At 41.0% G+C, this 24,912-nt stretch overlaps 5 protein-coding genes and 1 long non-coding RNA gene across 14 annotated transcripts in view; 3 read left to right on the top strand and 3 right to left on the bottom strand.

Annotated features, from left to right (window-relative positions):
* The first annotated feature begins 11 nt into the window (after positions 1 to 11).
* On the top strand, positions 12 to 2,799 carry LOC111592681 (KAT8 regulatory NSL complex subunit 2). 2 transcript variants are annotated; one of them, XM_023305043.2, is made up of 6 exons: positions 12 to 610; positions 720 to 912; positions 970 to 1,133; positions 1,194 to 1,594; positions 2,002 to 2,498; positions 2,578 to 2,656. In XM_023305043.2, exons 1-5 carry the CDS (start codon positions 100 to 102, stop codon positions 2,470 to 2,472), a joined length of 1,740 nt encoding a protein of 579 aa, XP_023160811.1. In that variant the 5' UTR covers positions 12 to 99; the 3' UTR covers positions 2,473 to 2,498; positions 2,578 to 2,656. The 2 variants fall into 2 exon arrangements, with proteins under 2 accessions (XP_023160811.1, XP_023160812.1); XM_023305044.2 differs by lacking the exon at positions 2,002 to 2,498 and having other exon boundaries at positions 15 to 610; positions 2,578 to 2,799.
* Positions 2,800 to 2,966: 167 nt separating this feature from the next.
* LOC111592685 (glutamyl-tRNA(Gln) amidotransferase subunit A, mitochondrial) lies at positions 2,967 to 5,695 on the top strand. Its single transcript, XM_023305051.2, has 4 exons — positions 2,967 to 3,114; positions 3,170 to 3,417; positions 3,479 to 3,721; positions 4,645 to 5,695. The coding sequence occupies exons 1-4, from the start codon at positions 3,082 to 3,084 to the stop codon at positions 5,645 to 5,647; spliced, it is 1,527 nt and encodes a 508-aa protein (XP_023160819.2). The 5' UTR covers positions 2,967 to 3,081; the 3' UTR covers positions 5,648 to 5,695.
* On the bottom strand, positions 3,856 to 4,557 carry LOC111592686 (NADH dehydrogenase [ubiquinone] 1 beta subcomplex subunit 11, mitochondrial). Its single transcript, XM_023305052.2, has one exon. The coding sequence runs from the start codon at positions 4,435 to 4,437 to the stop codon at positions 3,976 to 3,978; it is 462 nt and encodes a 153-aa protein (XP_023160820.2). The 5' UTR covers positions 4,438 to 4,557; the 3' UTR covers positions 3,856 to 3,975.
* A 103-nt stretch (positions 5,696 to 5,798) lies between the features above and the next one.
* Positions 5,799 to 24,912, top strand: part of LOC111592695 — a 138,580-nt gene continuing 119,466 nt past the window's right edge. The window contains exons 1-6 of one of the 4 annotated variants that reach the window (XM_023305068.2): positions 5,800 to 6,773; positions 6,829 to 7,449; positions 7,531 to 7,703; positions 7,757 to 7,921; positions 8,130 to 8,236; positions 9,210 to 9,399. In XM_023305068.2, coding sequence (XP_023160836.2) covers positions 5,814 to 6,773; positions 6,829 to 7,449; positions 7,531 to 7,703; positions 7,757 to 7,921; positions 8,130 to 8,236; positions 9,210 to 9,262 — 2,079 coding nt within the window. In that variant the 5' untranslated portion in view covers positions 5,800 to 5,813 and the 3' untranslated portion in view covers positions 9,263 to 9,399. Of the gene's footprint in view, positions 6,774 to 6,828; positions 7,450 to 7,530; positions 7,704 to 7,756; positions 7,922 to 8,129; positions 8,237 to 9,209; positions 9,400 to 24,912 lie in introns of those variants that run through there. The other 3 variants (XM_023305070.2, XM_023305069.2, XM_023305071.2) reach the window with 3 other exon arrangements.
* LOC111592696 lies at positions 8,865 to 9,262 on the bottom strand. Its single transcript, XR_002750978.1, has 2 exons — positions 9,116 to 9,262; positions 8,865 to 9,064 (listed from the first exon to the last, which is right to left on the bottom strand). It is a non-coding gene; the product is annotated as an uncharacterized LOC111592696 (long non-coding RNA).
* Positions 11,357 to 24,912, bottom strand: part of LOC111592693 (tyrosine-protein phosphatase 99A) — a 129,120-nt gene continuing 115,564 nt past the window's right edge. The window contains exons 12-18 of one of the 5 annotated variants that reach the window (XM_030224892.1): positions 14,139 to 14,428; positions 13,725 to 14,065; positions 13,497 to 13,663; positions 12,870 to 13,425; positions 12,547 to 12,815; positions 12,209 to 12,483; positions 11,357 to 11,905 (exon numbers count right to left, since the gene is read on the bottom strand). In XM_030224892.1, coding sequence (XP_030080752.1) covers positions 11,403 to 11,905; positions 12,209 to 12,483; positions 12,547 to 12,815; positions 12,870 to 13,425; positions 13,497 to 13,663; positions 13,725 to 14,065; positions 14,139 to 14,428 — 2,401 coding nt within the window. In that variant the 3' untranslated portion in view covers positions 11,357 to 11,402. Of the gene's footprint in view, positions 12,484 to 12,546; positions 12,816 to 12,869; positions 13,426 to 13,496; positions 13,664 to 13,724; positions 14,066 to 14,138; positions 14,429 to 17,398; positions 17,978 to 24,912 lie in introns of those variants that run through there. The other 4 variants (XM_023305065.2, XM_030224891.1, XM_030224890.1 and 1 more) reach the window with 4 other exon arrangements.

Raw genomic sequence — 24,912 nt, 5'->3', positions numbered from 1 at the left:
ATCGTCTTGCAATCGATATTAGCAAGTGCACATCTCTAACGGCAACATCGCACTTTTCAGTCGCATCGTTGAAAATTCTGTCGAAGCAATAAACATAAAATGGCTAGTTTTTCCCCAAACCAACTGCGCCAATGTGCGCGGTTTACGGGGACTGCTTGCACACCCGAAAAGGAACAAAAATTACGTGAACAAATCCACAGCGAATTGGCCAAAATCAAGTACTGCAGCAATCCCACATATTCGTGTAATTTGATGCGTCTAGACGGTTACGAATATTGCATTCGACACATTCTACGCGATCCACGCGCCAATTACCGCCAGTGCACCCACGTCTTTCCAAATGGACGCAAATGCGCCAATGCAGTGCCCAAACTGGATACCAAAAAGGAGCAAATACTCACCACCCTTTGTTTCGAGCACAACCGACAGACGCAGCTACAAAAGACGCACTTATCGGTGGGTCGCTTGCGTAGCCGCGTGGAGACCAATGAGACGCTTCTAAATAGCTTATCGCATCACATAAACGTTGAGGACGTCAAGCCGGAACTGCCCAAACCGGAACCGGATGATGATGAAATTGACGTTGTGTCGCCACATGTGACGCCTTTTGGTGAGTGTTCGGAAAAAAGGGCATTCTTTAATCAGGAAGATGCATGAAAAAGAAATATCCTTAAATCTATAAAGCCTGTTGATATTAATATTATTGTTATGTCTTGCAGTCAATCAGGATCATACGAATGCCATACCACAAGTTGTGGCGAGCGTGCGTAAGCGGCGTCGCATACTGGATTATGCCTCTGATAGCTCAAGCAATGACGGGGATCCGCCATGCTTGAGAAATACAGCGAAAGATTTGGAGTTCTTTGAATCTGATTATGAAAGCGTAGACTCAGAGGAGGACGATCCGCTCAAGTGAGTCAACATACATTGCCTCATTTGTAGGCATATTAAATTTACTCTTATTCGTAGGCATGCTGGCGTCTACACACGTGCGGAGGCAGTGCGTCTTTCAGAGATGAAATTGATCAAACTGCAGGGCTTGTACCGCGGGCAGATAACACATTTGCAGCATATTTTAAAGCAGCGTCGCCGTATATATTTGCAGGATATACGACGGGAGCGCGAAACCTACTGTAATTGATCAATTTACTTATGTTCAATTAGCAATTATTTAAACAATTATTACATTGTAGGCAGTATTCATGACCAACTCAAGGACACGCCGCACGAGCGAAAACTGTATGAGCAATTGAAAGCGCTGAATGGCTATCATAGGCGACAGGGCATGGAAGCGGTTCTCTATAAAAAGATGAAGGAGAAGCGATCACGCGACACTGTGGTGTCAACCAAAGCGTCTAGTCAGCCAAAGTGCGTATTTACTGAAGGTGGCGTCAAGTGTGGCGAACGAACATTACCATGCTGCAAGCATTGCCGCAAGCATATACTCGAGGATAAGCGCCAGGTGCTATATCGCGCCTGCGGCGTAGAGCGCAGCGGTGTCGTCTGCCAAGAGCCCGTTGCAAGCATACTCGAGGACTCGACATGTGTGCTGCATTTGAATGTGGCGCCGGCCAAGCGCCAGTATATACAAAAGGTGCGTTAATTTAGAGGCTGAGCCTGAAAATACCTAACTACCAATACCACTACCAATAGCACTATTTAGAGCACTAGCACTAAAAGCATAAGCCCTGCGCCTACATTTGTGTAAATACTAATTGCATACATATACATACATAGACACTACTCAATTCATACAAACATCGCAAAGACAAATAGATTTGACGGCTATCGATTGTTATCGTTCTGATTGAGCAGCCATTCCAATTGGCTGGTAGTTCCAATATTTATACACATACAACTATATAGTATAGTATAGTCCTAGCTAGACATACATACATACGTATACATATATGTAAGTATTTCGTAGCCTTTAATTAACAAAAGCTTGTGATCAAATTTTGAATAAAATACCGACATCTCATCCCCCCTCCCCCTCCATAGTTTTATGAAGTACCGAGCATACCGTCAATCGAAAGTATATTTGCGACTGGCGGCAGTGAGGATAATTTTAATGGTGACAGTGATCAGATCGATGAGTCCATTGACTCTAGCACTCAGAATGATCTACTGGAGTTAACAAATGGTATATTTGATTTTGATCATGATACCGTCGAAGATTTGGCTAATTCAATTGATCAGAATTATGCCATGTTACTCGATATGGACTGTAGTGAGCTGGGGCTGGGGCTCGAAGATCCATATATGACCGATAATAGCATTATTTTTGAGAATCAAGATCAAATTTCCAACGCAGACGAAGCAGCCTCAATCGATGCAATTTCCAATGAAACCTCCAATCCAAATGCCATGCAAACTGATCAGAATTTTGAATTTAATGAAACCGAGGGGGATATGTTGAACATTCTCGAAGGCATTGAACATATGCCCTGGTTCGATGCACTGCTCAACTAATTGAAATTGAAACTATTTAACTGCATGTACATTTCTAACATCTTTCATTAACAAAATTGAAACGTTGCGCAAATAATTCTAATACACGTCAATTATCATTTACAGAAATGCGAATCTGAGACCGAGGACGAAGAACCGTCTTCCACTACAGTTAAGCGCGACATCAAAAAAGAGAAAAAGGAGTTAGAGGCAAATAATGCCCTTAATATAACCACAGCACATGGCGACCATAATCCGAAAGATAAGATTAAGAATAAGTGAATGCAGAAAAAGTGTGTAAAATCGGTCGGGTATATAGTCAAATTTCGCAACATATATTTGTCTCTAGTTTACTATTTCTAAATGTTTTATGTAATTAGTTTTAAATCGCATAAGAGTTTTATGAAATATATGTACGTGTTTATTTGTTAGTTGAAACTTTGAGTTTAAATTTTGATTAACGGACAAAAATATCGATTTAGCGCGCATCTCTAATTGACAGGGTGCTTATAGGAGTGCACCCTGTGCGTGCATATAGCCTGTTCGTTCGCCGAAAGAATTGTTTATATTGGTGCTTTTTTTTAAATAAAAGTTTATTTAAGAGCTTCTGAATATTAGTATACTTAAATAATGAAGCGTCACTTGCATCTGGGCATTAAACAGGTAAACGATCTCATCAAGATTGCATCCAGATTTGTTAATAGAACCAACATTTTAGCTGACCGCCAGTTACATCAATGGACAATTGTCTCCGCTGGTGGTGACGGAGCAAGCGCTGGCGGAGTCAATTAACCTGAAGACCCTGAACGCATTTGTGTGCGTTGCAGCCGAGCAGGCGCAGCAGCAGGCCAAGGAGTCTGTGCAACGGTATGCGGAGCAGCGGCCGCTTGGTAGCTTAGATGGTGTTACCGTAGCTATTAAGGACAATTTCTGTACCAGGAATGTAGCCACAACTTGTGCGTCTCGGTAAATAGCCTGAGATTCGGTCAAGGGGTCGTGTTATAAATTAAATTATATACAATTACAGCATGTTAAAGGATTTTATACCGCCCTACGATGCAACTGTTTGCGCCCGTTTAAGAGAAGCCGGCGCCGTTTTTCTGGGCAAGACGAACATGGATCAATTTGCTATGGGCGCCGGTACAGTGGACTCCATATATGGGCCAACCAAGAATATTTGGAGTGAGTCCTTTAGTCAGGACAACTGGCGAATAGCAGGTGGCAGTTCTGGTGGCTCTGCATCAGCTGTTGCAGCTGGTTTGTGTTATGCGTAAGTTTTTTTGAGTTGTTTACATTTTTCACTCGATCTAACCTCAAACCTCGCCAGCCGTCAAAGCAAATCAAAAACTTGCGTAAATATGCGCTTAATTCACTTTTAAAGGCAAAGATAGTCACCAAATGAACTCGTGCCGAAATATGTTCGTTTATTTACGCACAGTAGGCGCGTTACCGCTGTGGTCAACAGCATTTTCCATTACATAACATTCGCTTACAAAACAAACTAAGGGTTAGTTCACTAATTGTTTAAATTATAATTTCCGTTTCGCCGAGATCCTCGTCCGATGGCAGCACAATTTTAGCGGGATCAACATAATTAGGGCTAATCAAATCGCCGCCAGCCTCTTCGCGGCGACGGAGCTCCAAAAAGCCCTCGCGTTGTGCCCAGTCGCGCATTTGCGTGTCGGGCAAATAAGCCCAATAGAATGTGCCCCAAACAAGGCACAGTGTGACAGCAAAGAAGAATGTTGACTTTGTTGCTTTGCGATCCTCGGCCTCAGTTTTCGTATCAAATCCGTAGCTCATCCAGTTTTTCGGGCTGGGATTGGCAAAGTCTTCGGTTGTAACGCTGGCTGGTGCTGCAACCGTTTCATCCTTCTTTGGCGAGGTTTTGATGCTGCGGCATAGGCGTAGCGTTGTTGCCTGGTTGAGCGCTGCGGAACGCTGCAGCGCCACGGCGCGGCTGGTTAGGCGAAAAAGCGCAGACATCGCTTCAGTACGCTTAAATTATTCGCAATTTCACGTAAATATTTTACTTTTGCGTTCGTTTGTGGCGCAATGTGGCCGTTTCACATCTGTCAGCTGTGTAGGTGTCAAACAAAAAGGTCAACCGATATATCGATAGAGTCATTATCTACAGAATTATCGATAGCTTTGTAAAGTATTCAAATTAATTTAAATTCATCCTTATTGCAGTGCAATTGGCTCCGATACGGGCGGTTCAACTCGAAATCCCGCTTCTTATTGTGGCGTGGTGGGTCTAAAGCCAACGTATGGCCTTTGTTCTCGCTACGGTCTTATACCACTTGTAAATTCAATGGATGTACCCGGTATATTAACGCGATCGGTTAGCGATTGCGTTGAGGTGCTTAATGCAATAGCTGGACCTGATGCATTGGATTCGACGACAATACGACAACCATACAAGAAACTAAAATTGCCAGAACTAGATCAAATTGATTTGCGGTGTCTGCGCATTGGCATACCCAAAGAATACCATTGCGAAGGACTTTCCGCCGAAGTACTCGAAACCTGGTCCAAGGTGGCGGATCTGCTGGAGTGCGCAGGTGCCAGTGTACGACAGGTGTCAATGCCTCACACTGCGGCCAGCATATTCGTGTACTCCATACTAAATCAATGCGAGGTAGCCAGCAATATGGCGCGCTACGATGGCATCGAGTATGGACACCGTGCATCAGATGAGCGAAGCACGGAACAGCTCTATGCTCAGTCGCGAACTGAAGGCTTTAACCAGGTAGTCAAGACGCGCATATTAACGGGTAATTTTCTGCTGTTGCGTAAAAACTATGATCATTATTTTGAAAAGGCATTACGCGTGCGTCGTTTGATTGCCGAAGATTTTAAAAAAGTGTTTAATCCACCCACAACCAACGAAAAGGTGGACATATTGTTAACGCCCACAACACTAAGCGAGGCGCCACTTTACAAGGACTTTGCCGCCCTTAGCAACCGCGATCAGTGCGCTGTACAGGACTTTTGCACACAGCCTGCCAATATGGCAGGGATCCCAGCTGTATCGATACCAATACGATTGTCCAAGTCCGGCTTGCCGCTTAGTCTGCAATTAATGAGTAATAACTTGAATGAACAGCTGCTACTTACAGTTGCTCGTTGGATCGAGGGTCAGGTGGAATTCGATTGCCTAGAGAGTTTGCAGCGACATACGGCATGCGTGTGAACTTAAGTTAATAATAAGTTATAAATATAATTTTCATCTAAAGCTTCTTGAATTTCAACTTTATTTGAATATGAGCTTGATTTGAGTCGTTTAAAAGTGCGATAAAAATACTCATCCCGATAACGAAAGCAATATTCGATATCAATATCGATAGATTAGCACTTTAATGAAACAGTCTGGCAACGCAGCTATGTCTGACGAAGGTAAATGTGCGGATTTAATACAAATTCGAGCTCCAACATTACGCGGCTTAAGAAAATGTTCAAGTTGCGGCGCCATAAATGGCAGTCGTGCTCTCTTCTGTCGGAATCTTGCGTGCCCGCAAAATAAAAACCTTCTCGATGGCGTACAGCTGGTGTACCAACGTGCCGGCTGTGCTGTCTATTCGGTGCGTACCAAAGAACGGGATCCAGAAGCGCAGCCACGAAATTTTGTGTCCATTGAGGATGTGACTGTGTCGTTGCAACCGAATGCAGCAGTTGTTTCCAGCAAAGCGTTGTGCTATGTGGACGCTTGCAAGGCAGACAACGACTGCCGGCACATCAAAGCCTGTCGCGATGGTCAGGATCAGATGCCCATGGCGCAGGTGTACACCGTGTCACGTGAGGTGCTCTGGAATCTAAACATTACTATAGAGCAAAAGCAACAGCTCTGGCAGCAGTATAAGTCGGCCGAGGAGCAGGACCACTGGCCGGCAGTGCAGCGATTAAATGCAACAACTTTTGTGGTCAAATGCCAACGATCGAACACGTTTCCAGCGGCACATCTGCATGTGACGGCGCTGGCTAATGGACTCTCCACCAAGAAGGGCACCTATGCGTGTGCTTGCCGCAAGCTAAAGATTATAGTAGAGCCAGACAACTCACTGGTCATGCAGGATGAAATTTGTGATCATTTGCTGCTCGTGTTGGCTGGCATACTCAGTTCGCCGCAGGGCAAGACGGTCTATGGCAACTTTACAAAGAGTCTGCAAACATTTTGGATGCCCGACAAGCTGGAGACGCCTCTTGGCGAAGCTACACACGATGATTTGCGCCTAAGCTTGAGCATAATCCCAAGCGGCGATGTTGATCTCTCCGAAGACATATACATTTTTGACGATGAATTCTGTGTGGCCGACACGGATGTAAGTCTGTTGCAGCCACAAAAGCCTCCCCATTTACCATGTTTAAATCTTACAGCTGCTGCCCATGCCGGAGGCGCTTTCAGATATTATTTACGACATGGATACGGCGCCTACAGCGCACAGCGCCAGCAGCAGTTGTGCTCCTAACGATGCCCAACTCTTGTCCAACTTTGATATATACGCTGAGCAGCAGCAGGATCAACATCTGGAGTTGACCGATTGCAATATTGAGCTCATGGATCAATATCAGCTGACCGATCAGCTAGATTTGTGCAGCGAGGATATTGAGCTGCCCTTGGTTAGCGAACCATACAACATACTGGCGCCTCAGCCCATCTTTGCAAAGGCACCGCCAGCAGCCGCCAATCAGCTGCCCGCCATAGAGTTGCCCACGATTGCGGTCGTCAAGAAGTCTGCCATCAAAGCATCTGAAATTGTAGATGAGGTAAAGACGCGCAAGCAACCGCCGCTACCAGCGAAACGTGCGCTCATTGTGAACGAACCTACGTGTACAACTGCGGTTGAGGCTGTGGGCGTGGCAGTACAGCCAGCATTGGCATATGAGGCCTGGCTCGACTATGTAATAGAGCTGCTGAACTCAACCATCGAACCAGAGCCTGTGCCTCAGCAGGCAATTAGCACACGGCAAATGCTGCAAAGTTTTCATGTGCACAAGGTGAGAGCTCTTAAGCGTTTTTCATGCTTGGAGCATAATTACGCATTGTTTATCCATGAATCTAATACTCATACCTTTTAGGAAACATTCTCGCACTTAAGCAAGAGCTTCAGTGCTGGCATCAAGCGTCGTCCCTTGCATCAAGTGGCTGTCATTGACACAGGCAAGCATAAAGGTCTGAGCAAGTATGTCTGGCACTTCAGTGCCTCGCACACTGTGAAGCGCATCTTCAGCAGTCGCAATGTGTGTATACGGTATAACAGATACTTTAAACTGCCAACTAACATGTTTGTTTCTCTTTAAATAGCTCAACTTGCAGCTGGAACGTAGCTTTGAGCGCCATGCGCTTGGACATTTTGTGCCGTACGTGCGACAGACGCCCACACAGGCATCCGCACAGGGCAGACAACGTCCGGTGCATGCCAAACTGCGGCTCTACATGGTTAAAATGCTCTTTGATGTTGAGCAACAGGTTAGAAGGTCGCTAAAAAGGCTGCAATATAAAGAAAATATTCGGTGACATTTTGTGGCCCATCTGGAGGGCAATACTTGACTTGAAATACTGTCAATCTATCTACTATTATTATTATTATATTTGTAATATTCAATGCAGCCTTGTTATTTGCTGAATTTAACATTGATACAGTATTTCTAATGTCTATGCAATTATTAACTTGCAGACAAAAAGTGGTTTATACATATACTGGATGCCCGACGTGCTGCCTCGCAGCAGCTTTGGACAGATGGATGTGGAATTTACACTGCAAACGCAGGCACCAATTTAAATGTGCGTACTCTTTTGAAATTTGAAATCAGATGTTCTTTATTTATATTTCCATTCAGTTTAGTTTTATAAGTTTTTGTGTTTTGTTTGTTTTTTTCTTTTTGTTTTTCTTTGCATCCATTGCAACTTGTCATTAGCTTATCCATAACTTAGATGTACATAAACTTATATTCTTTCAATTTTCTGATGTATATCGAGATACCTTTTCTCATCGCTACGCCTTGAGCGCTACTTGAAGCATTCACTTGGCTATTTTGCTGCACTCTTTTAATATAACTTGCTTTACTTCACTTTGCTGTTCTACTTTACGTTTTGCTTTGTTTCCTTTTGCTGATGATCTACTCTGTAATTCCCTTTTAAAAACTATGGGCTGTATTCACGTATCCCTTTCGCTTTATGCTTAGCTCTAAAATCGTGGGTTATGCTTAGGTTAGGTTTTTTCGCTACTTTTCAGCTTTCTTACTAAACTGTTTTTTTTTTAGTTTTTTATTTATTTTTTTGTGATCATTTTGTGGTTTTTTGTTTTGTTTTGTTTTCACTTTTATACGCTTAAGTTTGACATTCATCACATTTATAAATTGCATAACACCGTCAATTAGATAATATATATATTAATATATGATTTGTGAAGGTAGTTAGTCTTGGAAAGGTTTCCTTGCTCGAGAAGTGTGTGCAGATTTTTACTTTTAATTTACTTTTAAATATTTTTCTTAGTTTTTCGGTTGTGTTTCCTCTTTCTTGTTCTTTTCATCTTCATCTTCATCTTCACATTGGCTCGCCTCGTTTTCAGGATTTTATTTTAATTTTTTGTTTGGCTGTCAATTTACAAATCTTCATTCATTCATTAATTTAATTAATAATTTTCATTTAAATAGTACATACATTGTGTATAACTAAGAACTAAATTTGTGTTTATAGTTAAAATGCATTAGTAATATTTTAGTTTGAAAATAATATGGTTTTTCGTATATTACAGATGAAGCATTCCAGTTGTTGCCTTTAAGTTATGAGAATTTACAAGCCATCTAAGTTATACATATATCTATGTATATATATAGATCGTATCTTAATTTAAATACAGTGCCCTAGAGCTTTTGTATGCTCTATAACAAACAAAATATGAAAATTGGTCGTTAGGTTGAATGTTTTTTAGGTTTTTGTTTTTTTTTTTTATATTTTACTTTCTTTAATATAGAAATGCAGCTTGTTTTTGAGCGAAATCATATTAGAGTTAAGCTATTCGGCTGTTATACATTGTAAGTGAACTGAATTGAACTTTTGGTATACTTGAAATCGAAAGCAATTCAAAAGTTTAGATACAATAATACAATATAAAGAGTATACCTGCTTAAGATAAAGTGTACAAAAAACCAGTCTTTAAAACATTTATCAGTAAATACATATACTTATACGCGCTCGCTTACACATGTATACATCTTACAGGACTTTTATCTTGACTCGACTCGAAGCATAAATGTAGGAATTGTGCAGCTGTTCAGAGGAGTTCAACTGTATATACATATCTTAATATATATATATATATATATATATATATATATATATATAAATATATATATATATTTCAAACACCCTAATAACATATATGCATATATATAATATGTGAAGCTTGCACAATCCATTGTGTCCTTGAACTCGCTTCTATAGCCATGGCAATTCATAGTGCAAACAACTATATCATTTACTTATGACTCTGTACAATATGGAATCGGGCATTCGCAAGGTGAAACGCCATGGGCTTATTTCTTTAGACATTTCTTAGATTCGCTTACGCCTTACATTCGCTCACAAAACTTCGTTCATACCTTGTCCACAAAAAAAGAAGAGATTTGGGAAACACAGTTGTCAATATGTTTTAGTTGATCGATTTTTCAATATTTTCTTTTTGAATTTTTCCACATGTATTTGTATATTTTAGTAATACTTTGCCCGCGATACGCTTTACATACAATTAGTTCTTAGATACTAAACGCTAAGCAGTTTTTATTTCGTATTTCGTATTTCGTATTTTGTGTTTTTGTTTTTACAATATTTATAGCATTGAGAGCCGCTCGAAAAGCTCGTCTTAAGTTCTATACGCGATTCTACACATAGATATATATTTATTTACAATTGTGATGTGCCGTGTGTGTGTTTTTTAACATTTCTTTACGATTTACAGTGATGTGGTTGTTTTTAAAGTGCTTCGATTAAATTTGAGAAAATATTTCTAGATATCTAGACGTGACATTATGTAAATATGCAAATTTGCTTAAATATTTCGTTTTCTTGTCTATTAAATTCGCATAATTTTCGCTACGATTTTTTTTTTGCTTTGTTTTGTTTTCATTTTGAAGCTTTAACATTTTGTAATCGTTGTAATAATTGGAAATTGAGCGGAAAACAGTTATTGTTAACAGATTGTAGGACGGACATTGAAACAATTTCGCAAACAATATGACAATATGACAATGCGTAACGGTAACTGGCCTTATATGCGTTAACACCTGATTTGAACTAATTAGTTAGAGCATGGCACAAAAAAGTACAATAAAGTTTCCTTCTATAAAAAACTAACTTTAATTTGTAACTAAATTAGGGAAATTTCTTATATTTACTTCTTTTGTTTTCAGTTTGATTTTTGTGGTTTTGTTTTTGTGGGAACTATTCTGGCATTTGTGCGTTTAGCTACATTTTAAACTTTATTATATTTTATAATATTCATAAATATATATAGAAGATATATATATATACATATATATCCATATTGAATCATGTGCCTTGACTATTATTTATTTTTCTTTTGCTTGCGACTACTATAAATTTTAGTAAATTTCAATTCTTCACTCAACGCAAATAATTAATAATGTTAAATCTATTTTTTGTTATATATAAATATAAACAGCGTGATACGCCGTGGGGAGAGTTGCCCTGAAAACTCGAAACATAATTAAAATAACTTAAGTGAAAATATAAAATAATAAATAAAGTGTTAAATAATATGTAAAATAATTTAAAGGACGCGCTTAAATGAACTAGGCAAATGATTACAGTAATTATAATTAGCTTTTAATCGTATTTTAAATTTATGTATTTATATTTAGTTATATTTATATCATATTTTAGCATTTATAAAATGATGTTTTATTTTACTTTTGTTTTATGTTTAACTCTAAGCTACAATATCTAAGTTTTGAGCATCTGTGACTGCTGGATTAAGCGGTTGTTGCAGGTTGTTGTTGTTGTTGTTGTTGTTGTTGCACAGGGTGGTTGGCGTTGGAGTGGTTGTTGTCGGATGGATCAGTTCATCAACATGCAAGCAGTTGGCATTTTCCAATTGTTGTTGTTGTTGATGCGTGTTGTATTGTTGTTGCAGTTGCGTTTGTTGTTGCATCAGCGCGAGCATTTGTTGTTGTTGATGTTGTTGTTGGGCCAGTTCATCGCAATTAACAGCAATTATTGGCGGCACATCAGCAGCATTGTTAGTAACAGTGGTAAAATTAGCATTAGTATGGGTTAAATCAGTTGTTGTTGTTGCTGTTATTGGTGTTGTTGTAGGTGTTGGGACTGTTGTAGATGGTTGTTGTGGTGTTGTTGTTGTTGTTGTTGTTGATGTTGTTGCTGTTGGATTGGGCATGTCATTGCTGGGTGTGGGTGTGATGGATGATGGAGCAACTGTGGGTGGTAACAATGATGAGATGGGTAATAAGCTAGAATTAGTATTTGCTGTGACTGTTGTTGATGGTGTTGTTGTTGTTGCTGTTGCAGTTGCAGTTGCTGTTTCATTTGTTATTTCACTAGTTGCTGCATGACTATGACTAATGAGATTTGACTGCGGCTGCTGCTGCTGCTGTTGTTGCTGTAGCTGTAGCTGTTGTTGTAGCTGTTGTGTTTCATGTTGTATTTGCAGCTGCAACAGCTGCTGTTGCTGCTGTGCTAGCAACAGCTGTTGCTGTTGTTGTTGGTGTATAACATTACCATTGCTGCAAATTTTGCTATAGAGATCCGGCGTGGCCGTTGTCACATCCTCGAATTCCGTGCGCAGCGCCGTGCGCTTCAATAAGTTCAGATTGCCTGGCAAATAGGACAGTATATTGTAGATGAGGCGTATATCCTCGCTGGAGGTCCACACGCCGGGTCGCTTATTGTGATAGAGCTTGGCATACTGGTAAACATTCGCCGTATTGCAGTACTCCATCTCAATGGACAGCGAGGAGATGGCGCAGAAGGTACACGCCTGAGCGCCGCCATATCTAAAAGGAAGTTCGATTATAAAGGCATTCAGCTTGGGAGAGAGCTACGAGATTGTCGCTCACCTGTCGACCACAACGATGGGTCCATTGCGATAGTCATTGCAGCGCTCGTGCACATCGACTATGAAGTCATAGATGCTATTTGGATTGGACATCTCGGGCCAGCTGGGGCAGTGGAGCATTTTGACACTTAGCTCGTAGTCGTCCTGTATGGACTGGATGACAAAGTCGCGGCTCACGTAGTCGCTTTTGTTCACTTTGTTCAGGAATTTGACGCGATAATAATCGCTCTCGATGGGCGTGGCCTCATCCGGCCAGAACTGCGCAAAGTTCTGCAACGAACGGAGCTCAGTTTGTGTTCTCTTTTCGAGAGTTAGTCAACTTACAATATCATCCAGCGAGGAGAGCAGCACAATTGTCTGGGCATTGTGATCCCAGACCATTTGCCAGAAGTCCTTTATCGTGTGCGTCATGGGATGTTGGGTGACAATAAAGTCGCGTAGGCGCCGGAAGCCGTGCAGCCAGGAGGCGTTTATATAATCGCTGCCATCCTCCCCCGGCTTGGGCGTCAAGTGTACGCGACTGCCCTCAATGGGGAAGATGGCGCCGCGATTCTTAATCGAGTTCACCTGCTTCATGGCGGAGGCGATGTGTATATCCTTTGTCTGGAACTGAATGATATTCTTGTACTGCTGCTCCAGATACGGAGTGCAGTTCTTGAGCTCCTCGACCTGCTCCGCGGGCAGATTGGTTTCGCCCGAGGCAATCGCCTCGACGAGTGCATCGTGCAGGAATATATACTGCTCCTCGGTCTGGACAAGAAAATTGCGCTGGGCGCGTATGTGGCGCAGAAAGCCAAAGACATTCACGATCGACTTCTGTTGAATCTGCTTGAGCATGGCGTCCAGGACAATGTAGGTGCCGGTGCGACCGACGCCAGCGCTGCAAGTGGATCGAACCGAGTCGCATAAGTCAAGGTCAAAGTCAAATATGCTGGGATTGCCAACGCTCACCTGCAGTGGACAACAATTGGACCCGCTTCGGCGGGATTGGCAGCTGAGGATTTCTTGATGAAATTCAGCACGGGCAATGGATGATCCGGTGTGCCATGGTCTGGCCAGTTGGTATAGTGATACTGATAGACCAGCTTCTCCAGATTGCACTGCTTCTTCTTCTTGAGCTAAAGTGAATTTTTGCACTTTGCAATTAATTGGAAAGAAGAGTCTCTTAGAGCTACCCACCTTGAGGTGCTTGATCTGCAGCGTGCGCACCGTGTAGGTGGACATGACCTCCTCCTCGACCAGCTTCACCTGTATGACGCCATAGGTCTCGATGCCATCCTTCGGCCAATACATGTCGCACTTGCGACGACCGCGCTCCACCAGGTTGGTGATCATGACGATAATGGCAACGCGCTGCTCCCAGATCATGCGCCAGAAGCAATCAAAGGTATCGGGCAATGGTCCCTGGGTGCCAATGAAGGCATGCGCCTTCTGGTAGCCATCAATGAAATTGGCATTGATGTAGTCCAGGTTCTTTTTCTGGCCCGGCGTGGGATGCAAATGGACGCGACTGTGATCGTCTGTAGCGAAAGAGGCAGAGAGAGAGGGAGAATTTAGTAATGGTTTTCTTATACCCTGTAATTGCCCACTTACAGGCTGTTATGTTTAGGTAGCGATTCTTGCGCTTGTTCTCCGGATGCTGCGAGTGCTCACAGGCCATATCGTCGCTGACGCACTCGTTCTGTATGGCCTCGTACTCCCGACTAAAGCCAATATCCCCGTCCGCGTGCAGCGATGCGACGTGCTTAGCGAATTCGTTAACGGGCACCGCCGCACGTATCTCATCGCCGATCTTGACGGGCACCTCCCAGTCCACCTGAGGTGCATTGGGATGGTGTGGCGGATCGTCCAGGTAGTAGTAAGCCGCATGGAAGCACTTTCTGCTGAAATAAGTTAAGCCACAAAAGGTCAAGAGTTAATCAATCAAGTTTTTTCCAGTTACGTAGAGCTAAGTTTTATATAGTATATATGGGGGTTTTTCAGATTAAAACTAGATAAGATTAAGTATATACTACGGGCATATGAGCTGGCATATTGTGAGCAAGGTTGAGATCTCATCCGTACATACAAACATATGCACACGTACTTCAAGATAAGAAGCTCATGCATATCGAAGTGCTATATAGACAGAATCTACTATTTGAACGAAGAGTTTTCAAGTTTTCTTTGCGATATTTAGTTCAAATAATATATAACGCTTTAGGTCTATTAAAAGCCCTTCCCATTAAATATAACAATCAATCTGTCTCGTTTAACTCTTTAATTCTATGAATAGATGCACTCGCAGCTCTATCAAAACTAGTCCCAATGCGAGCTTCCACTTTTATTGTTGGTCAAGTTATACGAATAGAGCGGGAGTAGGTACAGCCGTGTGGCGCCGTACTCAAGTATCAGGCAGCTGCACAAAAGCGTACTTAACAAGTATTTCGAATCAGTGGAAATAGTCGGAACTGGTAGAAATTATGAAACAGCAGGTGTCAGGTGAGCTCAAAGGAATAATGAGGGCGTAGCAGAGGGGGAAGTGGAGCAGGAGTAGCTTAAGTAGCATTCAATGTGCAACGCGCTTTTAACTAAATTCAAAATGCATAAATAATAAGCTGTCCAGAAAGAGACAGAGAGAGAGAGATAGACAGAGTGAGAGAGAGAGAGAGAGAGCGAGGAAGGGAGGGAAAGGTAGTGCTCAGCTGCACTGAAGGACATCCGTTAAGGCTGTGGGCGCTGGGTGCTTTTGGTCAACATTAACGGTATTTAGTTGCAGCGAGGCATAAACAAGTAGTTTTTTCCTCTCTTTTTCTTAGTTTGTTTTTCTGAATGGCAGCTGCAACTGAAGCTTTTGCTACTTTTGGCATTTTGAATACCTTTGCAAAGATATTTGAGTGACAACGCGCAGCTACCTCTAGCTAAAGAGCAGCTGAAGTGGTCGTGGCAATGGTTTGTCAATTGTGCACCTGTGCCACGCGCAAATTGGGGTTAAGTTTGTCTAATTGGCTTAAGCAATTAGAAGCAGCAAGCGAGACAGAGAGAGAAAGAGAGATTTAATATAGTTAAATTTTACATTTGATTTATATTTATAATTTTACTATATTTAAATATCTTCGGTTACTTATATTTTGCGATAAATGAAATATTAATAATATAGAAATAAAATGTATTTGGCCCTTATTTATATAGAGCTAAAAACCTTTTTGAAAAATCAGTTAATTGAACTATTTCTTACCGAGCTTTGTATGCATATCAAAGGTGCAAATATTTATAGTTAAGGAATCAATATGATATTATTATCTATCAGTTTTATATATCATATATCAGAGCTCAAATCGTCATAAACAATCGCATTTTGTCCACATTCCATAACAAAAACGTTTTTGTTTGTTTTTTCACCTCGTTCAACTATATATATATATATAAATATATATATATGTATCTGTCAATTATTTAGACTTAAAATATATTTGCATAAATTTTAAGTTTAAACATTAAACATAAAAGAAACAGCGCAACAACTTTTTATATCTGAGAACACTTTGAATACTTTCAGCTCAATATATTAAATATTAATATATATAATATAAATATAAGTATATATATTTATCAATTTATAGAGTATATGCTCAACGATAACAAAAGCAAAAACTAATAGTAATAATAATAATAATAAATATATTTATGAAGCGCTACGCAATTCTCAGAAAACATTTGAAGCTGCGAAATAAAAACAAGAATTGTTTTCCCTTTTCCTCCACTCTTAGAGCTACGTATATATATGCATATATATCGGTATGTATCTAGACATATATATGTCAACATGTTTATGTGAAATTTAGTTATTCACTGCGTTGTTGTTTCATTATTACGCACCAAATATTTATTATAGGAAAAATACATTTATTATAAACGTAATCAAGATGTTTGTAAATCATAAAAAAACTAGACACGAAGTTGCCAAGTACATATATAAACATATATATGTATGTATGTGCATATGATATGCATATATATTACACAGTTTAATTGCTCGTTAAAAGTTTACCGTTTTTCCTTGTTATTGTTTTTGTTGCTGTTAAACTTTCTGTTACATTTTTAATGTGCTTTTCTTTTGCCTACTTTTCCCTCCTCTATTGACTATAAACAAATCAAATTCACATTTGAAAAGTTCGACTGACGTGCGATAATTATAGGTCAAGCACCTGTTTCGTTATATTAATATCTATTATATTTAGATACTGTAGTGCTTTGTTCAGCTGACTTCAAGTCTAAAAAAAGCGTTTACACCTGAATTAACCTTTTTTTGTTGGTTTACTGTGAACTGAACCTTGAAGTGGAATTACAACTGAATTGCATATATTATTAAGTTTTTGTTTGTTTAATCAATTAACTGAAAATATAATTACAATAGTTTTTTGCTGTTTTTTAAATTTTCATATTAACATTAGTCAAACTTCATATATATATATATATATATATATATATATATATATATATATATATATATATATATATATATATATATATAACATAACTTATATATATATGCATACATAAGCATCTGAAGCTATGCTAGGGTATTGCTGCGCCGACTATCGCAAATGTCTTTGGCTATTGTTTTCTTTTGTCAACTTCCGTTTTGTTTACTTATTTCTTATGCTTTTGGCAGCAGTTTCAGTTTCAGTTCTGTCTCTCTTTTGGCTGCGCCTCATTTGTTATGCATTCTTGATTGTTGATTGTTTTTGTCATAAAAAGTTGATCGGCCGATTCCGTTTACATGGGGTGGTCGTAACGCCCCCACTCTCCTACACTTTCTATATAGCTTATGCCGAGTGCTAGAGCATTTGCTTTGAGAGCGCAAAACTTACGTAAACCAATTTCCACGTTGCGATTTGCGACGTACAATTGGCGTCGCCGTCGACGCCGACGGGGACAGCGGCGTTACGCTGCTGCGTCGCTTTTCCCCGCCAGCTGCTGACATGCTGCTCATAGAAGATGATCGCTCAAATGTGCTGGCGCTGACGCTGACGCTGGCTTTGGCGGCGGCTGGGTTGGTGAGCAGGTGCACAGAGCTTTGTTCTCTGTCAGGTTAAAATTGCATTGCACTTGTTGCGCTGTCTGTTTGGCCTCTGTTATTGTTGTTGTCGTTGCACACTTTTATTAACACAGAAAAAATTACGTCATATTGGCAACTGGGTGCGCAGTCGTCGAGGGGCAGCCGCTCTGTCGCCAGGCACTTGCAAAATTATGTAGTACGCAATTGGCGCACATACACATGCACTCATACACAACGGCACACACGCATACACACAAGCACACACGTACGCACGTACGCACTGGTTAGAATGCAAGAACTTGACAACAAAACAAAAAGGAATTCAAATTGACAGCTTATCGTGACTATATTTTTGTTTCTTTCTCTGCTTTGATAAGCACCGTTGATTTTGTTGTTGTGACAATCTCCCTCTGTCTGCCTTACGCGCGTTTTTTTTTTTTTTTTTTTTTTTTTTTTTTTTTTTTTTTTTTTTTTTTTCGTTTTTATTTCTTTATTTTGTTGCAGCTTATTGTCTTAGACTCTATAGCGCATTTAGCTCTAAACCTTAACTAATGGGAGGGCAGATATGCCAATTATTCTGCACTTGTAGCTACTATCTTAATTAGTTCTAATATTGTCTAGAGGATGCAATCTCTTCAGTCTTCGCCTATTGTTGTTTATAGCCAGGTTGCTTGCGAGATGGTTAGGATGCGCTGCAAGTCTGTCCGCGTATCTTGAACTGTGTCGCCCAATGAGTTCAGCAACTGTGGGAATTGCTAAATCCCTATGTAAGACTGAGTTTCTTACAAACCAGCTGGCTCCAGTCCATCTGCGTAGTGCTTTATTCTGCAGGGTCTGAATTTTGTTCCTTGTAGTCTTCGCCGAGGAGCCCCATAGAGAGATACCATATACGAAGGTTGGGACAACTATTGCCTTGTAGATGGCGGCCTTGCTGCTGTAAGACAACTTGCTTGAAGCTCTCAGCATCCAGTCGAGGGTTTTTAGCTTGCTTTTGCATTTTGAGGTTACTTGACTTATGTGCGCTTTAAAAGTCAGCCTTCTGTCAAGAGTGATACCAAGGTACTTTACTTTTGAGGCTTTGGGAATAGTGGGCCCCAATGCAACGCTTGGGCAATCTCCTCTTCTAGTGGCGAAGGTAGTATGTACAGACTTTTGTGCATTAATGGTGATACACCACCGTTTTGCCCAGCGTCCGAAAGAGTCCAGATATTTTTGTAGTGAGTCTGAAGCTTCTTGCGCAGATACGTGACGTGATAAGATGGCGGTGTCATCTGCATAGGTCGCTATGAGTACTGCATCTGTACTTCCTATATTTGGCTCGGGAGTTGGCATATCTCCTGTGAATAAAGTATAAAGTGTTGGGCCTAGAACACTACCCTGTGGTACTCCAGCCATAATTGGTCTAGTCAAGGATACTGTTTGCCCCCTTGACACTTGGAAGGTTCTTCCAATAAGGTATGAGGATAGCAACGCGAAAAATGGGGCTGGAAGGGTGGTCCTCACTTTCTGCAGCAGTCCCAGGTGCCAAACTCGATCAAACGCCTGTTTGATGTCTAAAAAGACGGCAGAGCAGTACATCTTTTCTTCAAAGGCTCCAAGGATATGGTGCACAACTCTGTGAACCTGTTCCGGTGTTCCATGCTGTCTCCTGAAGCCAAACTGATGGTTTGGAATGGCCTCCTGGCGTCCCAGATGTGTCAGTACTCGTTCCAGAAATATTCTTTCGAATATTTTGGAGAGTACTGGCAACAGGCTAATTGGTCTGTACGACTCAATTTCTCCCACGGGTTTGCCAGGCTTAGGAATCATCACAATCACGGCGCGCTTCCAGCAGGCTGGAAAGTGCCGGATGCGGAGCATGGCGTTGTACACCATAGTTATGTAGTCTATGGTGGAGTCAGGCAGTGCTCTAAGGACTCTGCCGTTTATTAGATCATATCCAGGGGATTTTTTTGCCTTCACTCTTCTGATGTGTTCAAGAACCTCTTCTTTTGTACATCCAGTTATCTGGTCTTCAGCTGGGAGGGGCGAGAGAACGATGTCTTCTGTTGCTTCGATTTCTGAGGCCTCTGCGGTAATCACCGGCGTGAATTGGTCTTGAAGGTGGTTTGCAAAAGCCTCAGCTTGAGCTTCGTCTCCAATGTGCCAGGAACCAGAAATGCTCCGAATGGGATGACGTCGTATTGGCTGCCGTTTGAGCTTTCTTGTAAATTTCCATAATTGAAACTCTGCGTCAGTGGGCGATTCAGCTCGTACCAGCGCATCGCTGATACACCTCTTTTGAAGCAGGGCGAGAGCAGCTTTAAGATGCCTCGTGGCTTCGTTGTACATGGATTTGGCATCAGGCGTGCGTAATCTTAACCAGCGTCTCCTGGCCCATCTTTTGTGTATTAGTAGGTGTTGGGCCTCCAAGGTGAGGGGGATGTTGTACGGAGACTGTTGTCTTGTTTGGCAAGATGGTGGGGCGGCTTGGTGCGCAGCTTTGACTATTTCTTCCTGCAGTTTGTTTGCTGCGTAGTCCACGTCTTCAGGAGTGTTAAGTTCCATTTCTATGTGCAAAGAGTAATGGAGCTCGCGCCTAAAGACTCCTAAATCTGATCCTGCTGGCAGTAGTTGTTTCCTAATGGGCAAGGGCTGTGGCTGCGCGTGGATTGTGACTATTAGTGGCAGGTGGTCAGAGGATAGGTCCAAGGATTCTTCAATGGTCAATTGCCGGTCACAGATGCCTTTGTAGACAGCGAAGTCGATTGCCGAGGGCCTGTGTCCATTAATTGGGTAACGGGTGGGGGCTCCAGTCGCCAATATGCTGAATTGTAAGTTTTGAATCGCCTCAAATATGACTTCTCCGCGACGATTCGCACTATTGCTTCCCCAAAATGGGTGCCATCCATTCCAGTCGCCGCCGATGAGGGTCTTATTCAACCTTTGGCCTAGAACCTGTTCCATGTGATGATCACACAGACCAGTGTTTGGCGGAAGATAAATTGACGCAACTTCGATCGCTCCAATAGACGTAGGCAGGGTGATGGCTGAGACCTGCATTGTTGCGTTGCAAATTGGCAGTAAAGGTGTATGCGGTATTGTTGCTCGTATGAGGATTGAGGATCCACCAAAGCAGTTTGCTCCTTCACCATGAGCCTGATAGTGTTCGTATCCGAAAATTTGTGTAGTGGGGCACTCATGAGTTTCTGTTATTAACATTATATCTATGTTTTCTTGTGAGAGAAACGCAGCCAGTTCCTGAGTCTTGTTTCTCAGGCCATTGGCGTTCCAGATACCCACACGTAAAGCCATTATTTGTAGGCAAGCTTGGTTATGATGGCCATTAAACTGTTTAGCATGGTTGCTTGTTGGGATTGTACTTCTCGCATCGCTTTGAGCTCGGCATTAATTGCGTCAAACTGACGTTGTTGTTGCTGAAGCATTTCAGTGAACAAAGTGTCACTTGTGGTATTCTTATTTGACGGTCCACCTCTAGCGGCCTGTGCGTAAGAAACACCACTAATAGGCGTTGCAAAGCTCGTGGCTTGGGTAATGCTCCGGGGCCTTGTAATTTCGGAAGCAGTACTCGGACCCGTAGACGGTGTTTGTGTGGGACTCCTTTTTTGTGCTGGGGATTGCAATTTGCGCAACCGCTTGTATACTTGGCAGCCCTTATAGTTGGCTGGGTGCTGTAACTCACAGTGCACACAAGTTGGTGCCTGGTCCTTTTCGCGGGTGCAGTCTTTGGATGCGTGTTTCCCGGCGCAACGCACACATCTGGGAGCTTTGTGGCAGTAGCGTTGTGTGTGTCCAAATTCTTGACAGCGATGGCATTGTGTCAGGTCGTTGTATCTTCTTGGCAGTTCCACTGTGCAGCGTTGCCTGCAGACAACTCGAATGTCCAAAATTTCTTTGTTGTTGGGGGCCTGAGCCACGTCAACAAAAAATATATTTAGCGGTGTTTTGTCCATACGGCTCAGTGGGTTGTGCACATTTGTAATTGTGTGGCCTTTGGTTTCCAATTCCTTTTTAATTAGTGTTGTATCAGTGCTGGAGTGAAGCCCTTTGAACACGACTCTATATGGTTTGTCCTCCTTAAGCTGGTAGCAGTGGAACTCCAATTCCAGCTTAGTAAAGTGGTCTATAACTCTGCGATAGTCCTCACTGCATTGGGTTAATACACCTATGTTATTCTTCTTTGGCTTAATTACGTATGATTTAGCATCAATTACTTTATCTATTATCTGTTGAAGTAGGGCCACAGACTTGATGTTTGGACACCATATGGGGGGCGGACGAGGTTTCGGAGTAGTTTGCTGGTCGGTCAATACTGGGGCTTCTGGAGCTACAGGTGATTCGCTGTAGTCTTCATCTTCTTCTACGAGCAGTGAAAATCGATTTTCTGATATTAATGCTGCATTGCTGGTGCTTGGTTCGTCGAAGATGAGCCTTTTCTTGATGGTTTTTGGTGAATTTGGCTGTTTACGTTTCGTGTTTTTGTTGTTAGTGATGCCTTGCACGGAGGCGATATCTATTTTTGAGTTTATTGGCATGATGGAGGCTTGCCTATTTGCCATCACAACGTTAAGCTGGGCTTGCATTTCTGCATTTACCTTTACAGCTGTAGCGAGGTTATTGACATTAGATGTCATCGCGGATTGTGCTTTTGAGTGCAGGCGCACTCGCGCCAAGCGACGAAATTTCGTAAATTGCAATTAAAGCAATTGAGTTACGCGGAAGCAAGCGATAAGAAAACGCTGCGTGTGCGGTTTTTGTTGCTGTTGCGTTGAAGAATGCACCGCAAAGTTCTATTTTTAGAACTCTGCAGCAGTAGAGCTTAAGCGAAGGCTGTTCGAATTCACGTCTTTACAGGTCGAACGACTGATCGCGATTGAGCGCGTTTTTAATGACGACTTTTCGAGGTACGCCCTTCACTCACTTGTTGATCGCGGTTCGATTATCAAAACGCAACTGAAAACCCAATTGGCAGAAACAGCTGTATGGGGCTCAACAGCGCACACGCTGTTAATGTTAAGCTCTCGACTCACAATGTTAAGTGCTCTCTTGATCGCTGTAAGAGTGAGCGAGAGCTTTGGCCAGCTCTCAGCTGTGTGTGATAAGACACGCACGTTACGGAAAAGTTTAGCTAAACTCTCGATTTTCTTCTGTCTCTCTTCGCTGCGCATGTGCCGAGCGATAGTATTTTTTTCTTATGGTATTTTTATGTTATTGCTTAATAAATACTGGGCCTGTGTTATCTCTGTTAAGTACTTTGCGCTCGTAAATAAACCAATTAGATTAATGTATTGGCTGTCATTAAACTAATTTTTATTGAACAAATAGATAAAGGTATTAATTGCTTAGTTGGGAAAAGTGGCGCAACAATTGTTAAGTAGAACTAAAAAGAGTGAAGGTTGTTGTAGAGAAAGATACAATAGATTTTCGAATTAAATTCCAAAAAGTTTGCAAATTCACTGAGGACTAACAATAATGATCATATCTACCTGAGCAAAACTCATGAAGTGAAATCTTATACATACAGAAATTTAGTCTCAACAAGAGGGCTTCATGCATACACACACAGACACACACACCAAACTTAACCCATTTTTAGCCCCGACCTCACCTGCACACACTCAACACACTCTGTGGGATGCACGTGCTTCTAATATTTTTGACTCTGCTAGCGCAACAACAAAAGCAACAACAGCAAAATGTTGGCCCAAAAAGTTGCGCATACGAAGCCAAAACAATTTCTTGGCAAAATTTTGCTGTTTGTTTTTTTTTTTTTGTTTTTTTGGGGGCAGCCTAAAGGCAAAAGTTGGCGGAAAACTCGACGCCTGACCTCGTCGCACACATGGGGCACGGACACGGGGCAAATAAAGTTCTTGCCGCAAAACAATGTTGCCAAACTGCATAAAATATGAAACTACTAACAACAAAGGGAGAGACAGACATGGAGAATGAGAGAGTGAGAGGGAGGAGGGAGGAGGGAGGCAGCAAAACAGAAAGAGACAGCTATATGCATATATGTATGTCTGTAATTGTGGAACAAAACTTTTCTCATTTTTGTTGCCCTTCTATTTTTGTTGTTGTTTTCTCTCTTTTATATGCGGCGTCAAAATGTAAATAAAAATTGCTGTTATCGTTGACATATTTTTGTATTGTAACCAACAAATTGTTCCAATAAAAATTTCTTGAGTATTTTGTTGTCGCTTTTTCTGTGGCATCAGCAAAAAAAAGTTGCGTCAACTAAAGTTGAGATTTGAACTGAAGAACAAAGTATTTCCTACAAGCAATTGAGTTGAGCTCACGCAAAAATATTATAGTTGACAGGAGTAATGTGAATATGTGGCAGAGCGAGCCAATGGAAAGGAGTGAAAAGGCTAATATTATATATTAAGAATTAGAAAAAAAGTCAATATTATTTTAAAATAATATATAAGAAGTAAATGTTTAGAATTGAAAGTACTGGCAATTATATAATATCAAATATTTATATAATACTAAATTTTAAATATAAACAAAAATATAAATATGAACTTTAATTTGAAATTTTCACTTTAAAATAATATGAAAGTATATAGGAGTAATATTAATAAGTTTTGAATTTAGATTAACTTTAAAATAATATACGAGGAGTAAAGGAAACATTCTAAATATTAAATATTAATATAAATTATTTTTAAATAATGTGAAATTTGGAATAATATATGAGAAGTAAATTACTGGAATTTAAAGTATTGGCATTCTATTAAAGATTGATAAATATAGAAAATTTGTTTAAAATTTTTTTAAATGAAATGCAATCAAAAATCTTGTAAATTGCATCTAGTTTTAGAGCTAAAATTCTCTCATTCCGATTTTGTTTCTAGTTTCAGTTGTGTCTGCTGAGCGCTTACAGTTGTAGAGTCAGCCAGCCAAACATGAAGCACAGATCTCATAGATACTCTAAACTTAAGTAAATCTGTAAGCAGAGTATTGTGCAGTCACTTATGCTCGATTGCATGTGTTCTACTGCAAGATGGCTTGCAATTTCTCTATTATGAGTTCGTTGCAAGCTAATCAGCTAGAGACTAAAATCTATAGCTCATGTTAGCATAGCTTATATGATCTTTGATCTTAGTCCTGTTAGCCAAGTACCACTAAATTACCTATATTATTCGCACTGCGCGAAGGTAAACCTTTTCTGTCCCTAATGCCTATTTACTTGACGGTTTTCCTTTCTTTTTTTGTTTATTCGCATTGAAAGGGAAATTGTGGAAATTTGTTTTGTTTTGTTTGTTAAATAAAATATAATTTTTTCCGCTCTAAAACGCGAAAGGCAGCCTGAAAAATGGTTTC

Source organism: Drosophila hydei, unplaced genomic scaffold (genome assembly GCF_003285905.1).
Source record: "Drosophila hydei strain 15085-1641.00,03,60 unplaced genomic scaffold, DhydRS2 tig00008119-arrow-pilon, whole genome shotgun sequence".
Lineage (NCBI taxonomy): Eukaryota > Metazoa > Arthropoda > Insecta > Diptera > Drosophilidae > Drosophila > Drosophila hydei.
The sequence above is the reverse complement of the archived record's forward strand: the minus strand, read 5'-3'. Positions and strand labels throughout refer to the sequence as shown.